Source organism: Microcaecilia unicolor, chromosome 5, assembly GCF_901765095.1.
Source record: "Microcaecilia unicolor chromosome 5, aMicUni1.1, whole genome shotgun sequence".
Classification (NCBI taxonomy): Eukaryota; Metazoa; Chordata; class Amphibia; order Gymnophiona; family Siphonopidae; genus Microcaecilia; species Microcaecilia unicolor.
In genome coordinates this window covers 257,577,326-257,592,422 of record NC_044035.1, presented here as the reverse complement: position 1 = coordinate 257,592,422, position 15,097 = coordinate 257,577,326, and the positions used below count along the sequence as shown (strand labels likewise).

General features: G+C 40.7%; 1 protein-coding gene across 1 annotated transcript in view; it reads left to right on the top strand.

Moving 5' to 3' along the window:
- TTF2 (transcription termination factor 2) overlaps window positions 1–15,097 on the top strand; it is a 101,441-nt gene that overhangs the window by 32,592 nt on the left and 53,752 nt on the right. The window contains exons 10-14 of the mRNA XM_030205036.1: window positions 362–443; window positions 2,554–2,670; window positions 4,074–4,224; window positions 4,633–4,735; window positions 8,812–9,005. Of these exons, the coding sequence (XP_030060896.1) occupies window positions 362–443; window positions 2,554–2,670; window positions 4,074–4,224; window positions 4,633–4,735; window positions 8,812–9,005 (647 nt within the window). The remainder of the gene's footprint in view (window positions 1–361; window positions 444–2,553; window positions 2,671–4,073; window positions 4,225–4,632; window positions 4,736–8,811; window positions 9,006–15,097) is intronic.

Genomic DNA, 15,097 nt, shown 5'->3' with positions numbered 1-15,097 from the left:
GTGCTCTGTCGTACTTCAGCAGCTGGGTAAGCTCTGCTGAGAATATGGTTCTCCCTATTTTGTAACTGGAGTTCATGACAATTATCTCTGATGAAACTGAAAAAAAACACCCAGTAGTTGTTGGCTGATCGATATGGGAAAACTGGCTTGCCGCATACCCTACTTGATCTGCAGTCATTTCCCTCCTCTGCGTTTCCCAGCATCCTCTGCACTTGTCCTAGCATGCTATCATTGTTCTGATTGCTTCACGTCTGCGAAAAGGCAAGTCCAAGCATAAGTGCTATCCTCTTCTCTATACCTTCATTGCTATTATATTAATGTTAGATGATGTACAAGGACTGATCTTATGCTGTGCTCTCAGGTCCCTCTTCTGCTGCACCAGAAGCAGGCCTTGGCATGGCTTTTGTGGAGAGAGACTCAGAAACCACAAGGAGGAATTTTAGGTAAGAGACCCCAAGAGCATTAAATGTATGACAGTTTGTAGGATAATGGAGCATCACACTAGTTCTCCACACTTGTTCTTGCATGCTGAAAAAGCACATCATCCTACCCCCATAATGGTGTCCACTTCTTGCCAACTCACCGATCCCTTTGCTTCTCTCCAGTTCTGTTACTTTCTTGGTTTCCTGCAGAGCTTTCACCAGAATATTGGTGCCTAAGTGTGCCAGAGGCCAACGTTGCCCAGAGCGACACGCAGAGATATGCCAAATATATGCACTTTATAGCTGTCGGAGCTGCTGGGTATCCACAGGGTGAACACTGCAATCAAGTCTATAATAGATATGCGTAAAATATATGTGTGCACATATACTGCCTCATTTTAGGAAGAACATAAAAGTCAAAATTAAGATGTCCAGGTCAGGACATCTTCAGTTTCAGTAGTATTTTAGAACAAAATCTGCTGATTTAGAAACTTCTAAAATACAGAGATATGGACATTTGTGTGCCCAGTGTGAGTAGCATAACTCTCCATGTTAGAAAAATAAACGAATAGAAAATTGGTGTTCAAACCCGGTGCATAATCAGTTATGTGCGACAACATAACTATGGAATGCACTACCGAATGCCTTAAAAACAACGCACGATCTGGCAGTCTTCCGGAAATTACTAAAGACTAACCTGTTCAAAGAGACTTATCAAAAGGATCCTTCATAATGACCTGACATCAAAACTTTACCAGAACAAGTTAGCATTGAACTCTTTTATTTGGTTACTTTAATCACATTATCATTACTAAACATTTCACACTACCTGTGATCTCAAATACTTGAATTGAATTGTATATGTATTTACTTCTAATTTAATTTATTTTCTGTACTTTAATTGCAACAATATTCTGTACTTCTCGTTCCGGAAATGGTGATCGCCGTTACGGCATAATGTAAGCCACATTGAGCCTGCAAAGAGGTGGGAAAATGTGGGATACAAATGCAGCAAATAAATAAAAAGCCTGGGGGATTAAGGGGGCAATCCCTTCTAATCCCGCCAGTGGAGTGCTTTTCAATAGCAACTGTTTTCCAAATCCTAAATATGGCTGGTAGCAATTATAACCCCTGATTTTGATCTTTTAGGACCTAGATGTTTGTTCCCATTCTCAACTGGACAGACAACCTCTTGTCATTTACATGCACTTGGGTTTGATAACGTGTATATCCCAGGCTGTGTGTCAAATGGAGACTAAGGTGTTTATGTATGATAAATGTTTACGTGTTTTTGCACATTTCAAATACAAATAGGATATGTAAAATGAGGGCCATAGTTTAAAAACTAAGTTCACCTATGTGAATTGGTTGTTCTGTATACCATGTATTTGTTGTGTATCGGAGGAGAAAAAATAAGCAGTTTGGCAGAGGAGGAATTCTTCAGAACATCTGCTCTTTTTTCCTCTGCTCCAGCATTTGGAAAGCTTGATCACTGGCGCTCCTGTTTGCCTTCTCTTGGCAGTATGTGCCTTTCTTCTGTGATGCTGTAACTGTATCTTCCTCATACTGGCTCTAGTAGAGGTATCAGAGTAGCCACACCAAGCACATAAGCCACAAAATGAACTCCTTTCTATTGTTCTGTGTTCCACACATGCAAACCTCTTCCAGCTGTAGTCACGATAAATGCCCATTTAGATTTTAGAAATTGAAAATGTCCTATGGTATCTCTCTGAGAATTATTGGCTGTTAACAGTGAGAAACTTGGAAAGAGGCAGATTATAGTAATAGCAATAATTATACATATAAAGACAACACAGTAGAACACTTGTATAATATAAGTATGATACGTGCATGTCAGCACAGTACAAATCAAACTCCTTTAAAAGAGACTTAGGACGTTCATTTAATAGATTGTATGCTTACAAACATCCTAATAGGCAACAGAGAGGACGTGGAGTTGGAACTTGGGTACAGATAGGTTGGGTAAGAAGGTTTATACAGAGATTCACTCTTGAATTAGTGGGTTTGTGCAATGCGTTTTCTGCACCAATTCACTTTTCTCAGCCTCTGATGAGCTTTGTGCTCCTTCTGATGCCGTGAATTCTGCTTTAATTTGCTTGTGTTTCCCCAGCGGATGACATGGGACTTGGAAAGACTCTGACGATGATTGCACTTATCCTGACCCAGAAGCACAGAGAGAAAAGGGAAAAAAAAGCCCAGAAAGAGGAGGTCTGGATCTCCAAACAGGGTACTTGGCGCTCTAAAAAGTGTGTATGTGCAGCAAAAAGTAGGTAAATGGAGGGAGAAAGGTACCTGTTTAGAGCCTGTTCTGTAAAGGAAAGTAGGCACCTACTTTTCTTTATAGAATACTAGCTCAGCAGAGCAAATATTCTTGTATATTTTAAGCATGACTGCTTAAAACTAGTGTAAATGCTTGATCCTTGATGGATCAAACACATGCATAAATTATAGTTTTCCATACTATATTCCCCAGATTCTATATATGGTGCCCTGAGTTGCTCAAACAAGATGTGTGCACCACTTTATTGATTAAGAAGCCCTTAACTGGCAATTATTAGGTGCTAACAACCAATTGCAGTTAGTTGGAATTAATTACGACTTTGCGCACATCTGGCTGTGTGCTATTCTATAAGACTTGGAGCCTAACTTTCATAGTGTGTATATGAAAAGGGGATGTGGCCGGGGCGTTACTAAAAATTATGTGCACAGTTACTGAATCCTCAGCAGGCCTAGCTTGGGGTGCCAGCATTTACACCAGGTTTCAGCAGGTGTAAGTCTGGCACCCAGAGAGCGGAGCAGAATCTACATTTAGGCATGATTCTTTAAAGGGCAACCACCCTTTTATAGAATCACGCTTGGTGCCCATTTTTGAGCAGCATTTATTGAATCTAGCCCTATATGTATAATTGTGCACCCTGCCCACCCTCAAATTAGGCATCATCATTGCATTTAGGTGCCATTTTATAGAATAGAGCATAGCCAGAATATTGGCATTCAGGTGCATGTGTGCGTGAATTCTGATCATGTATATGCATTTTTGGCACATAAGAATAAGTGCCTTTTTTAGAATTATGAATTACCCTCATGATATGCAGCTAGGTCTCCAGCCAGTTCAAGTTACCCTGATCTCTGACTGATGTTTAGCCTTCCAAAGCAGAAATTAGAAAGCCCTGAATTGGACAGATGTGGATAAACTTTGCATAGAAGACTACTTAAAACAGGGCGTTGTCATCTTTATTGGTGCAAACCTCCAATTACAGAACTATGAAATGATATAATAAAGATATCTGTAGAAAAAGATCAAAGTATGTATGCCCTATTCAGATTTAAAAAAAATTTGTTTTGGGGTACTGGGATCAGAATATTGCTACTCAAACTAAGGGCCCTGTTTACTAAGCCGTGCTAGAGGCATGCTAGCATTTTTAGCATGCGCTAAATGCTAGAGACACCCATAGGAATGTACAGGGCCTTAAATTTTTTAGAATAAAAATCCAAATGTGTGAAATTCTTTCCAACTGGGCACTGAGGGCTAGTGAAAATGTAAGTTTCACACAAACCTCATAGAAAGAAAATTCATCACCAGCTTAATGAATTGAGTAGTGATCTGTGCTAAATTTCATTCCTTCATAGACTCTACTCTCATCGTCTCTAATGCCACTTTGGTCATCTGCCCGGCTTCCCTGATCCATCACTGGAAGAAGGAAGTTGATAAACGAGTTGATCATGGCAAGCTGAGAGTTTATCTGTATCATGGGCCCAACAGAGAGAAGGATTCCCAGCTGTAAGTGCCCTATTTAAGCTTTTATGCTCATGCTGAGAGGGTAGGTAACGGAGTAGTACAGAGCACTGCAGCATGTGTATGAGCAGCTCTTAAAACTTAAGGCAGTAAATGGTACTCCAATGCCACATACAAAGATACCATCCAGCACAGAAGCAGAGTACTGTGTCCCTTTCCCATGGCACAAAAGTTACCCCAAGCATTTTACCCTCGGGTATTTCTATTCACTTGCCATTTACCTGTCTTGAACAGAAGGTTCTGTGGGTTTCGGGGCAGTCCCAGAGCTGTAGAGATGTTTTAAGAGGTGAGAAGAGCAAGCTTCCCCAAGGTTAGAGTAGGGGGCCCTGTCTGCTGTACTCTATAACAGGATGAATGGACTGACTTCTGACTGGAGTGTTTTGGATTTTGTAGTCTTTCAGGATACGACATCGTTGTGACAACTTACAGCCTTGCTGCCAAGGAGATTCCAGTGCAGAAAGGAGAGAGTGAAGGCCCTGTTAGAGATCAGGGAGAGGTCAGTCACTTTCATTAGCTCTTTGGCATCCAAGTATTTTGGTACATTTTAATTGCATTTTTGATAAAATAACCTAAACTGGATAGAATGACTTAGTTAACCAAGCTGTCAGGTTAACCATGGTACATGGCATTAATCCCCTAGAAGTGGAAGAGTAGTCTATGGTTAGAGCAGCAGGTTGAGAATCAGGGAAGCCAAGGTTCAAATCCCACTGCTCTCCTTGTGATCTTGGGCAAGTCACTTAATCCTCCACTACCCCAGGAACAAACTGAGATTGTAAACCCTTTGAGGATAGGAAAATACCGACTGTACTTGGATTAAACTTGCCTTGAACTACTGAGGAAGGCATAAGCTAAATCCAAATATCTTTCACCCCCCCCCCCCCCCTCTCCTCTTTAGAAATAGCTTAGTTCATAATACCCATGACGGCTACTACTTTATAAATAGACAAAACACGTGCAAGTAATTTTAGCTTGTTCGATCAGTTTTCCCTTTTGTCTGACCACTTACTGTCAGTTATAACCTTGACTGGATTAACACCTTTAAACTTTGTTGGGTCTTCCTGCTAATGAATGTTCAGATCAGAGGGAATTAATTATCACTGAGTTTATAGTAAGAGGTTCCCTTGTTCTTATAATCTGTGGAACAGAACTGGATCTCTGTGTGAAAAGATTTGCTATTAAGCTAACAATTGGGGAAGGAATAGAAGGGAGCAGGGTGGCTTGTTTTTGCCTTCACTAGTAATTATCCCATCAGCTTTCAGGGGGCAGAAGTGCCACTCCACATGTTTAGAAAAGCCAGGATCAACAGAAAGATGTCCAGTATCATTCCTGGGGCTTAGTTAGGAGTAAGAGCAAAAATCACAGAAAGTAATCCTACCCAAACCTGCTGCAGAGGCAACAGGGTGGTACAGATGATTCAGCACCTTATAGAGTCCTTATATTTCATATCATGTGTATTGGGTAAGTGGCATGAAAGTTTTCAAAATCAGTTTACATGGTGAAAGGGTTGTATGAAAATTGGTTGCCCTTCCTGCAGCCTTGCTGGGCAAAATGTAGAGACTATTATAAAGAACAAAATTACAGAGCATATTCAAAAGCATAGATTAATGAGACAAAGCCAACATGGATTTAGTGAAGGGAAATCTTGCCTCACCAATCTATTACATTTCTTTCACGAGGTGAACAAACATGTGGATAAAGGAGAGCCGTTATTGTGTATCTGGATTTTCAAAAGGTATTTGGCAAAGTACCTTATGAAAGACTCCAGAGGAAATTGGAGAGTCATGGGATAGGAAGTAGTGTCCTATTGTGGATTAAAAACTGGTTAAAAGATAGAAAACAGAGAGTAGTGTTAAATAGTCAGTATTCTCAATGGGGAAAGGTAGATAGTGGGGTTCCCCGGGGGTATGTGCTGGGACTGCTGCTTTTTAACATATTTATAAATGATCTAGAGATGGGAGTAACTAGTGAGATTATTAAATTTGCTGATGACACAAAGTTATTCAAAGTTGTTAAATCGCAAGAGGATTGTGAAAAATTACAAGAGAACCTTACGAGATTGGGAAACTAGGTGTCTAAATGGTAGATGGTGTTTAATTTGAGCAAGTGCAAAGTGATACATGTGAGAAAGAGGAGCCCAAATTATAGCTATGTAATGCAAGGTTCCACGTTGGGAGTCACCGACCAAGAAAGAGATCTAGATGTTGTCGTTGATGATATGTTGAAACCCTCTGTTCAGTGTGCTGCGGCGGCTAAGAAAGCAAATAGAATGATAGGTATTATAAGGAAAGGAATGGAAAACAAAAATGAGGACGTTATAAAATGCTTGTATCGCTCCATGGTGGGACCTCACCTCGAATGTTGTGTTCAGTTCTGGTCACCGCATCTCAAAAAAGATATAGTGGAATTAGAAAAGATACAGAGAAGGGTGATGAAAATGATAAAGGGGATGGGACGACTTCCCTATGAGGAAAGGCTAAAGTGGCTAGGGCTCTTCAGCTTGGAGAAAAGACGGCTGAGGGGAGATATAATAGAGGTCTATAAAATAATGAGTGGAGTGGAATGGGTAGACGTGAATCGTTGTTTACGCTTTCCAAAAATACTAGGACTAGGGGGCATGGAATGAAGCTACAAAGTAGTACATTTTAAAACTAATCGGAGAAAATTTTCTTCACTCAATGTGTAATTTAAACTCTGGAATTTGTTGCCAGAGTATGTGGTAAAAGCAGTTATCTTAGCGAGGTTTAAAAAAGGTTTAGATGTCTTCCTAAAGGAAAAGTCCATAGACCATTATTAAAATGAACTTGGGGAAAATCCACTGCTTATTTCTGAGATAAGTAGCATAAAATGTATTGATCTTTTTTGGGGATCTTCCCAGGTATTTGTGACCTGGCTTGGCCACTGTTAGAAAGAGGATGCTGGGCTTGATGGACCTTTGGTCTGTCCCAGTATGGCAATACTTAGTATTTATGTAGCTTCAAAAGCATGTGAGGTTGTACAGCCATTATTTTTAGCTGCATTGTGAGGCCTTGAGAGCATGTTAGGTTGAGTAGGAGAATAATGTGGGGAAAAAGCAAATGAAAATTGTTAAGCAGCTTTAAAAAGCTGTGCTTTAGTCTGGATTTGAATAGGGCCAGAGAGAGTATGATATACCAACTCAGGAAGTCTGTTTCAGGTGTACAGTGTTGGAAGATGGGAGTTAAAACAGAGTCTGGAGGTAGAGGAGAAGGACACAGATGAGTGGCTTACCTGATGAGTATAGTTCTTAAGGAAGTGTAGGGAGTTGAGAGAAGAGATACTGAAGAGCTGCAGAATGAATGCACTTGTAAGTCAGTAAGGGAAGTTTGAACTGGCTTCCTATATGTTTTGGCGTACAATGAAGGGACTTGAAGAGGGATTATGTCCCTATATGGCGATATATCCAGCGCTGGGAGGGGGATCTGAAGACTAGTTATGAATTCAAGCGCTGGGATACATGTTAAAGGTTTCTGTCTCAAGTTCCTTAATTGAAAATGGTTATAAAGTGCTATATCGCTGATATTTTACACCTAATAGACTAGCAAAAATGTATGATCAAGGAACCGGCCAGAGTTGGAGGTGTTGTGCAGAGGTGGGTGTCTTGCTTCGTATTTGGTGGACATGTCCCAAGATACAGGTATATTGGACAGAGTTACTAAATATATTTACTCAAATCACGGGTGTACACTAGCCCTCCACAGCAGAGACTTGCCTTTTGCCCCATTGGGGTTCCTCCAGCTATGCATCGCCTGGCCTCAGTGTGGCTGGTGGCGGGGAAAATCATGGCGTCGGCCTGGAGGAATCCCCTTCCGCCTCCGGTGGTGAAGGTTATCCATAAAATGGACCATTTATACCAGATGTCAAAAATGACTGCTGTAAGAGCTGGACACATTATGCAGTTTTATAGACAATAGGACAAATATGTTACATGGAGATCCCAAGCTGGAATTGATCTTGATGCCCCTAGGTTGATAGTACCACCAGTTTGATTGACTGGCGTGATGATATGCCTGTGGACACTGGGACACTGGCCATCAGTCGGACTACAAGTTTCATTAGCAGGGAGGGAGGAGGGAAATTGGGATTTAAAGGCATTGTTAATATTCAGTTATTGCCATAATTGCTTGATGTGTGATGGTTACTTGAATTTAAAACTTTAATAAAAAAAGAAGAGAGATTGTCAGAGTAGTGACATTGGTGGAAGTTAAGTCATGCAGCAGAATTTTGACGATCGAAGAGGAGAGAGATGGTTCAGTGGAAGGTGTGCAAGGAGTAGGTTGTAGTAGTAGTAGTGTAAGCAGGAAGTGATGAAAGTGGGTAGGGGTTTTGGTAATATGTACAGAAAGGAAGGGACAAATACTGGTGGCAATATAGAAAAAGAAGCTAAACTTTTCAAAGTGAGAGTTGGCTTATCTATAAAGTACCTATGGTCTTTGAATCAGTGTAGGCAGTTTGAAAATTGCCCCTTAATTATGTAAAAACTGTTGGGGGGAGGGGTGCGCCACAGAACTTTATAATATTTATAGAGCATTCAGTCTTGTCTTCTACTCTTTGCAGGATGGATCACGTTCGCTGTATTCTCCTCTACTATGTGTAACCTGGCGCCGAATTATACTGGATGAAGCTCATACCATTAAGAATCCAAAAGCACAGACCTCACTAGCAATGTGTAAGCTGAGAGCCAGTGCTCGCTGGGCTATGACTGGGACCCCCATCCAGAACAACCTGCTGGACATGTATTCACTGTTGAAGTAAGAGCAGATCATTGATGGTGCTTGCCACTACCAGAGTCAGGGATCTGAACTTCCCAGGTCACTTTTTTAATTCCTTAGGTTGGTCGAAAGTCCCAGTCATTACACAAGGGTGGAATTGTGTAAAGAAATTATCCACTTGTAAAGAAAGATTTTTATGCACAGAAAACGGCTGTTATAAAAATATGTAGGGGTATATATATGCTGACAAGAGCATGCATACTTTACATGCTCTGTGTGGAGGTACATCTGGGAGTATTGTCTGGGCAGAGCTGGAGTGCGTTGCCTTTCCCATGTGTACATAAATAGTTTGCATTTCTGTAAACTAGGCGCTAACGTGTGCATTTTCCCCCAGATTCTATAAATGGTGCTCTTTAAATTGCACGCATAATTTAATTGAATCAAACTAATTAGCACCAATAATTGGGTAATTATCTATGCTAATTGACAATTAGAATTTACATATGCATTCTGCTAGGCATATTCTATAAGGATGCTCTTGGAAATTATAGTGCACGGATCTGAAAAGGGGGCATGGCCATGGGAGGGGCATGGGTGGGTTATGGGTGTTCTCAGAATTTGCGCAGACTGTTACAGAATACGCCTGATCTGTGCCTAATTTAGGCATGGGGATTTACAGCTGATCTCAGTTGGTGTAAATCCTCGTACCTAAAAGTTAGGTTTGGCTTCTGGTGCTAGGCGCTATTCTTTAAACGGCGCCCGACTTAACGCTTATTTTTTTCAGGGCCACTTATGGAATCTAGTCCTATGCATATAAAATTTTTGAATGCTAGCGTATACACCCATATATGCCAATATTCCACCTATTTTGCAGAGCGTGTATTGGCAAGGAGAGGGTGTACGCATGGGTGAGGGACATAGGCTTCCACATACACAAGTAGTTCACAGAATGCTGTACGTTATGCGCATCACTGTCACATTTAGATGCTCACACTTAAACTAGTTTTATGGCTGGCGCCTAGATGTTAGGTGCAGATAATATAGTTTCCCTTACCAGTGCTGTGTGCAGACCCTGCCTGAACCCTGGAAACAGTCTCTGTGATTAGCTAGGTCAGAGTTCACTGATGTTTTTAGAACCTATCAGGCACTTATCACTTGAAAGTCAAAGTACAGGTCTTCAGTGTGGAGAGATGGAATGCAGCTGAGGTTTGCAGCAGTCCCAATGCTAATTGAAAATAATATAAACAGTGTAGCTGTGTCAAGGTTTTGTAAGACAAATACAGATTAGAAACCTTAGGCAGCATGCAGAAGGGAAATAAACATGCTGTCAAAGTTCAACTTTATTTATATATTGCAAATCAATAATAAGCGGTTCATGAAATTAAAAAATAAGGGAGGGTAAGAAAAGAGGGGGAAGAGGAAATGGGACTTGATATACTGCCTTTCTGAGGTTTTTGCAACTACATTCAAAGCAGTTTACATATATACAGGTACTTATTTTGTATCAGGGGAAACGGAGGGTTAAGTGACTTCCCCAGAGTCACAAGGAGCTGCAGTGGGAATCGAACTCAGTTCCCCAGGATCAAAGTCCACTGCACTAACCACAAGGCTACTCCTCCACTCAACCGCATCCAGGACCTAAATTACAAACATTTACATTATGTTTATTTCTTTACTTGATATACCACCTTTTACTTAGGTGAGAACAGGGAAGGGGACAAGAAATCAAACCTAAGAGACAAAAGGGAGGGCGTGAAAGCAGATGACTTTACTTTAGTGAAGCGCTGCCCAGGACCACAAACAAGGGCATTGAGATTAAGAGGTCTGTAACATCAGCAGTTAGCAGATGCAAATGCCTTAGTAAAGAAGTACATTTTCAAGGCCATCTTAAAGTTCTTAAATACTGTCTACCTGAAGCTCAAGAGGCACCAAGTTCCAATGAGTAGGAGCAATGACAGAGAAGCAGGTAGTTGTTGCACGATGGGAGTGTATTTGTAAGTATGTCAGGCTAATGAGTAAGTGCTGTTGGGAAGAGCACAAAGTATGTGCAGGGGTATAGGGAAGAAATTATGTAAATGGGAATTAAGGGCATCCAGAATGGATGATCTGATATGTTAAAGTCGAAACTTTAAAAGGGAATATGGCAACGAATGGGGAGCCAGTGTTCAGATTTGAGAAGGGAGATAACGCTATCGTTTATCGGTTTGTTTGTTTTTTTTTCTCCACGGATAAGTTTAACCACCATATTCTGGATTAGCTGTAGGTGACGGGTTTGATAGAGGTAAAGACCATGAAAAAGAATCGGGCAATGACTGAGTGCACCAGCAGACGAAGGGATTGCATGTCAAAAACAACAAGCGGGCAGCCTTGATCTGTTTCAGAGTGAAGATTGACTTTAGTACAATGGTGGATGTGTTGAGAGAAAGTAAGATGATTATCAATCACTACACCAAGAATTTTAGTATCCTTCAAGGGAATGGGTAAGTCACAGAGGAAGGGGGAACACTGGAGAACAAATGGCCTTCTAATGGAAAGAGTAGTGAGACAGTCTTGGAAACATTTACTTTCAGCTTATTCAAGAAAGCCACTTAGCAATATTATCCAGTTTCATAGATATTACCTCGATAATCCTTGATGAACAGGACTCAAGCAGAAAGAGCAGTTGGACATTGTCTGCATAAAGGGTAAATGGTCATGGATTTGATATACTCCCTTTCTGTGACATCCAAAGCGATTTATGTATATAAAATGTGATCCCCAAAGACTGCAGTAGGAGTTCCAGTAGTGAGAGAGAGACATTAAACAGAACAGGTCTCAGAGCAGATCCCTGCAGAACACCACGTGTTAGAGTAACAGTGTTAGAAAAGGAGTTCCACCACTGGACCCGGAAAACCTATCATGTAAATAAGATCTGAACCAGGACAGTGTAGATTTTGGTGATACCTACGGACTCCAAGTGACTAAAATATCTCGTACTCGGGGAGAATGGCAAAAACTGCAGTGTCTCAAGTCCATAGTGTTTTACAGAAGAATCCATGTTAATTTGGCTCTGGCATCATAGGCACACAAAAAGGTGGGTCAGGCTGTTGCACTATAAGCTTGAACTGTGGTCAGACCATTACAAAGCACATATCACCCTCCTATGGAGAATGAGAGACACTACTAATAAACACGAAAAACTTACACCACGAGAGGAAAAATAGATCCGGTAAAATTCTGGCAGCAAATCTACCACGACGGATGGACAATAGAGGCAGACACAATCCAATTCCTCTCAGAATGGGATAATAGATGCAAATCAATACTAGACAACATCACCCCAATCCAAACCAGAACCTCACACAGAAAGAACTCACTACCATGGTTCAATGAAGAACTGAAAAAACTCAAAACACAAGTTAGGAGATTGGAACGAGCATGGAACAAAAAGAAAGACGACCCCACACTCACCGCTTGGAAACAACTCCGAAGGAAATATAAATATACCATAAGACAATCCAAAAGATCACACTACAAAAATGAAATTGGACCAAATTACAAAGACACACACAAACTCTTCCAACTCATGAATAAGTTGTTAGACACCACACCAGTCACAAACAACAGCAAAGACACACCAGGAGCTGATAACCTTGCGAAATACTTTAAAGAGAAAATCATACAACTGCGACTCAAAATACCTATCAGCCCCATCGAATACACTACACTTCTAGACTGCCTAGACCCAGACCCAGGAGTATACCCTGCAGACAGGATTTGGACTGAATTCGAACTACTATCAGAAGATCTCATCTCACAAACCCTTAAAAGATTCGCCAAAAAATTCAAATTAGATGTATGCCCAAATAACCTTATGAAATCAGCCCCTCAACAATTCATAACAGACCTAACAAACCACGTGAACTTCATGTTACAAAATGGACTCTTCCCAAGGGAGAAAGGAAACATTTTACTCACCCCCAAACCTAAAGATGCAAAGAAAAATGCGAATGAATTAACTAACTATAGACCAGTAGCATCTATTCCCTTAATTACTAAAATAACAGAAGGGATGGTGACCAAACAACTCACAGAGTATCTATACAAGTTCTCTTTACTACACGACTCCCAGTCAGGATTTCGCTCCAACCACAGCACTGAAACCGTACTAGTCACGCTTATGACCAAATTCAAACAAATGATAGCAACCGGCAAAAATATACTACTCCTACAATTTGACATGTCAAGCGCCTTCGACATGGTTGATCACGGAATTTTATTACACATCCTCGAATACTTCGGTATCGGAGGTAAAGTTCTCAATTGGTTTAAGGGGTTCCTAACTACACGCTCATATCAAGTCACAGCAAATTCGATTACATCAGCCACTTGGACACCCGAATGCGGAGTTCCACAGGGATTCCCCCCTCTCACCGACCATATTCAACCTAATGATGACACCCCTAGCCAAATTACTATCAATACAAAACCTCAACCCATACATATACGCCGACGATGTAACGATCTTCATTCCATTCAAGCAAGACCTAAGCGAAATTTCCAACGAAATCAACCAAAGTTTACATATTATGCATTCTTGGGCAGATGCATTTAAGCTGAAACTAAATGCGGAAAAAACCCAGTGCCTAGTACTCACCTCGCAACACAACAAAGACAAATTTACCACCATCAACACACCAAAACTAAATCTACCAATCTCGGATACCCTAAAGATTCTGGGAGTCACCATTGATCGGCATCTAACTCTTGAGAATCATGCGAAAAAAATAACCAAAAAAATGTTTCACTCAATGTGGAAACTAAAGAGAGTAAGACCATTTTTTCCAAGGACCGTCTTCCGTAACTTGGTACAATCTCTGGTACTCAAGTCATCTGGACTACTGCAACTCACTCTACGCCGGCTGTAGAGAACAAGTAATAAAAAAAAAAAACAAACTCCAAACAGCCCAGAACACAGCGGCCAGACTAATATTCGGAAAACCAAAGTATGAAAGTGCAAAGCCCCTACGAGAGGAACTGCACTGGCTCCCACTCAAAGAACGAATCACGTTCAAAGTATGCACCCTCGTTCATAAAATCATCCATGGAGATGCCCCAACCTACATGTCCCTAATAGACCTGCCACCCAGGAATGCAAAAACATCTTCTCGAACATTCCTTAATCTTCATTTCCCCAACTGCAAAGGTCTGAAATACAAATTAACACACGCCTCCACCTTCTCTTACATGAGCACGCAACTCTGGAACGCGCTACCACGCTATCTGAAAATGACCTATGAACTGACCAACTTCCGTAAACTACTGAAGACTCATCTCTTTGAAAAGATATACCACAAAAATAATTACGTAAAATCCCCAAATACACCTAGTAACGTCGTCGTACGTCTATTGTTTTTAATGTTCCTACCACACCTGTATCTTGTATTTTAATTTCTGATAATATCTTCTGTAATACCACCATCTAGTATTCCTAATGTCTGTCAATGTCTTCTGTAATGCCACTATCTTGTACTTCATGACCATGTAACCCAAATTCCTTCTGTAAAACCAAATGTATATCTTTTTCCTTTTCCAGTATCCATGATATATTGTAAGCCACATTGAGCCTGCATAAAGGTGGGAAAATGTGGGATACAAATACAATAAATAAATAAGACTGGTCAGTGCAATGATTGGGCTAAATAGATAACTGGAGGGAAAACTCAAGGTAGCTGTGAATGAAAGTTCTTGGCACCAGATCCCAGCCCTGGTTCTGATTAACCTGGAGACCCAAAAAGTAAGAGGAAACTGCTGGACCAAAAGATAAATGGGACCCCTTGTTCTCTTTATTTATTTTTCCTTTGAAATCAAGATCAGCTGCATTATTTTATACAGGAAAACGTGGATGCGGTTGAGTATATCTGAGCGAGAACACAAAAATCTTGTTTCAAGAAGTTTATACGTTGGTACTTTTGTACAGATGTTCAAAATATTGAAGTGGGAAACATATGGAAATTTGTGTTTAAAACTCAGTGTGGAAAAATACAAATGAGGGAACCACTTGAAACAACATTTGCTTGGGGTTGGAGATGATATTATGCATAAAGTGCTGTTAAAGTACTTTGAGAGGGATACAGATTGGGTGTATGGGT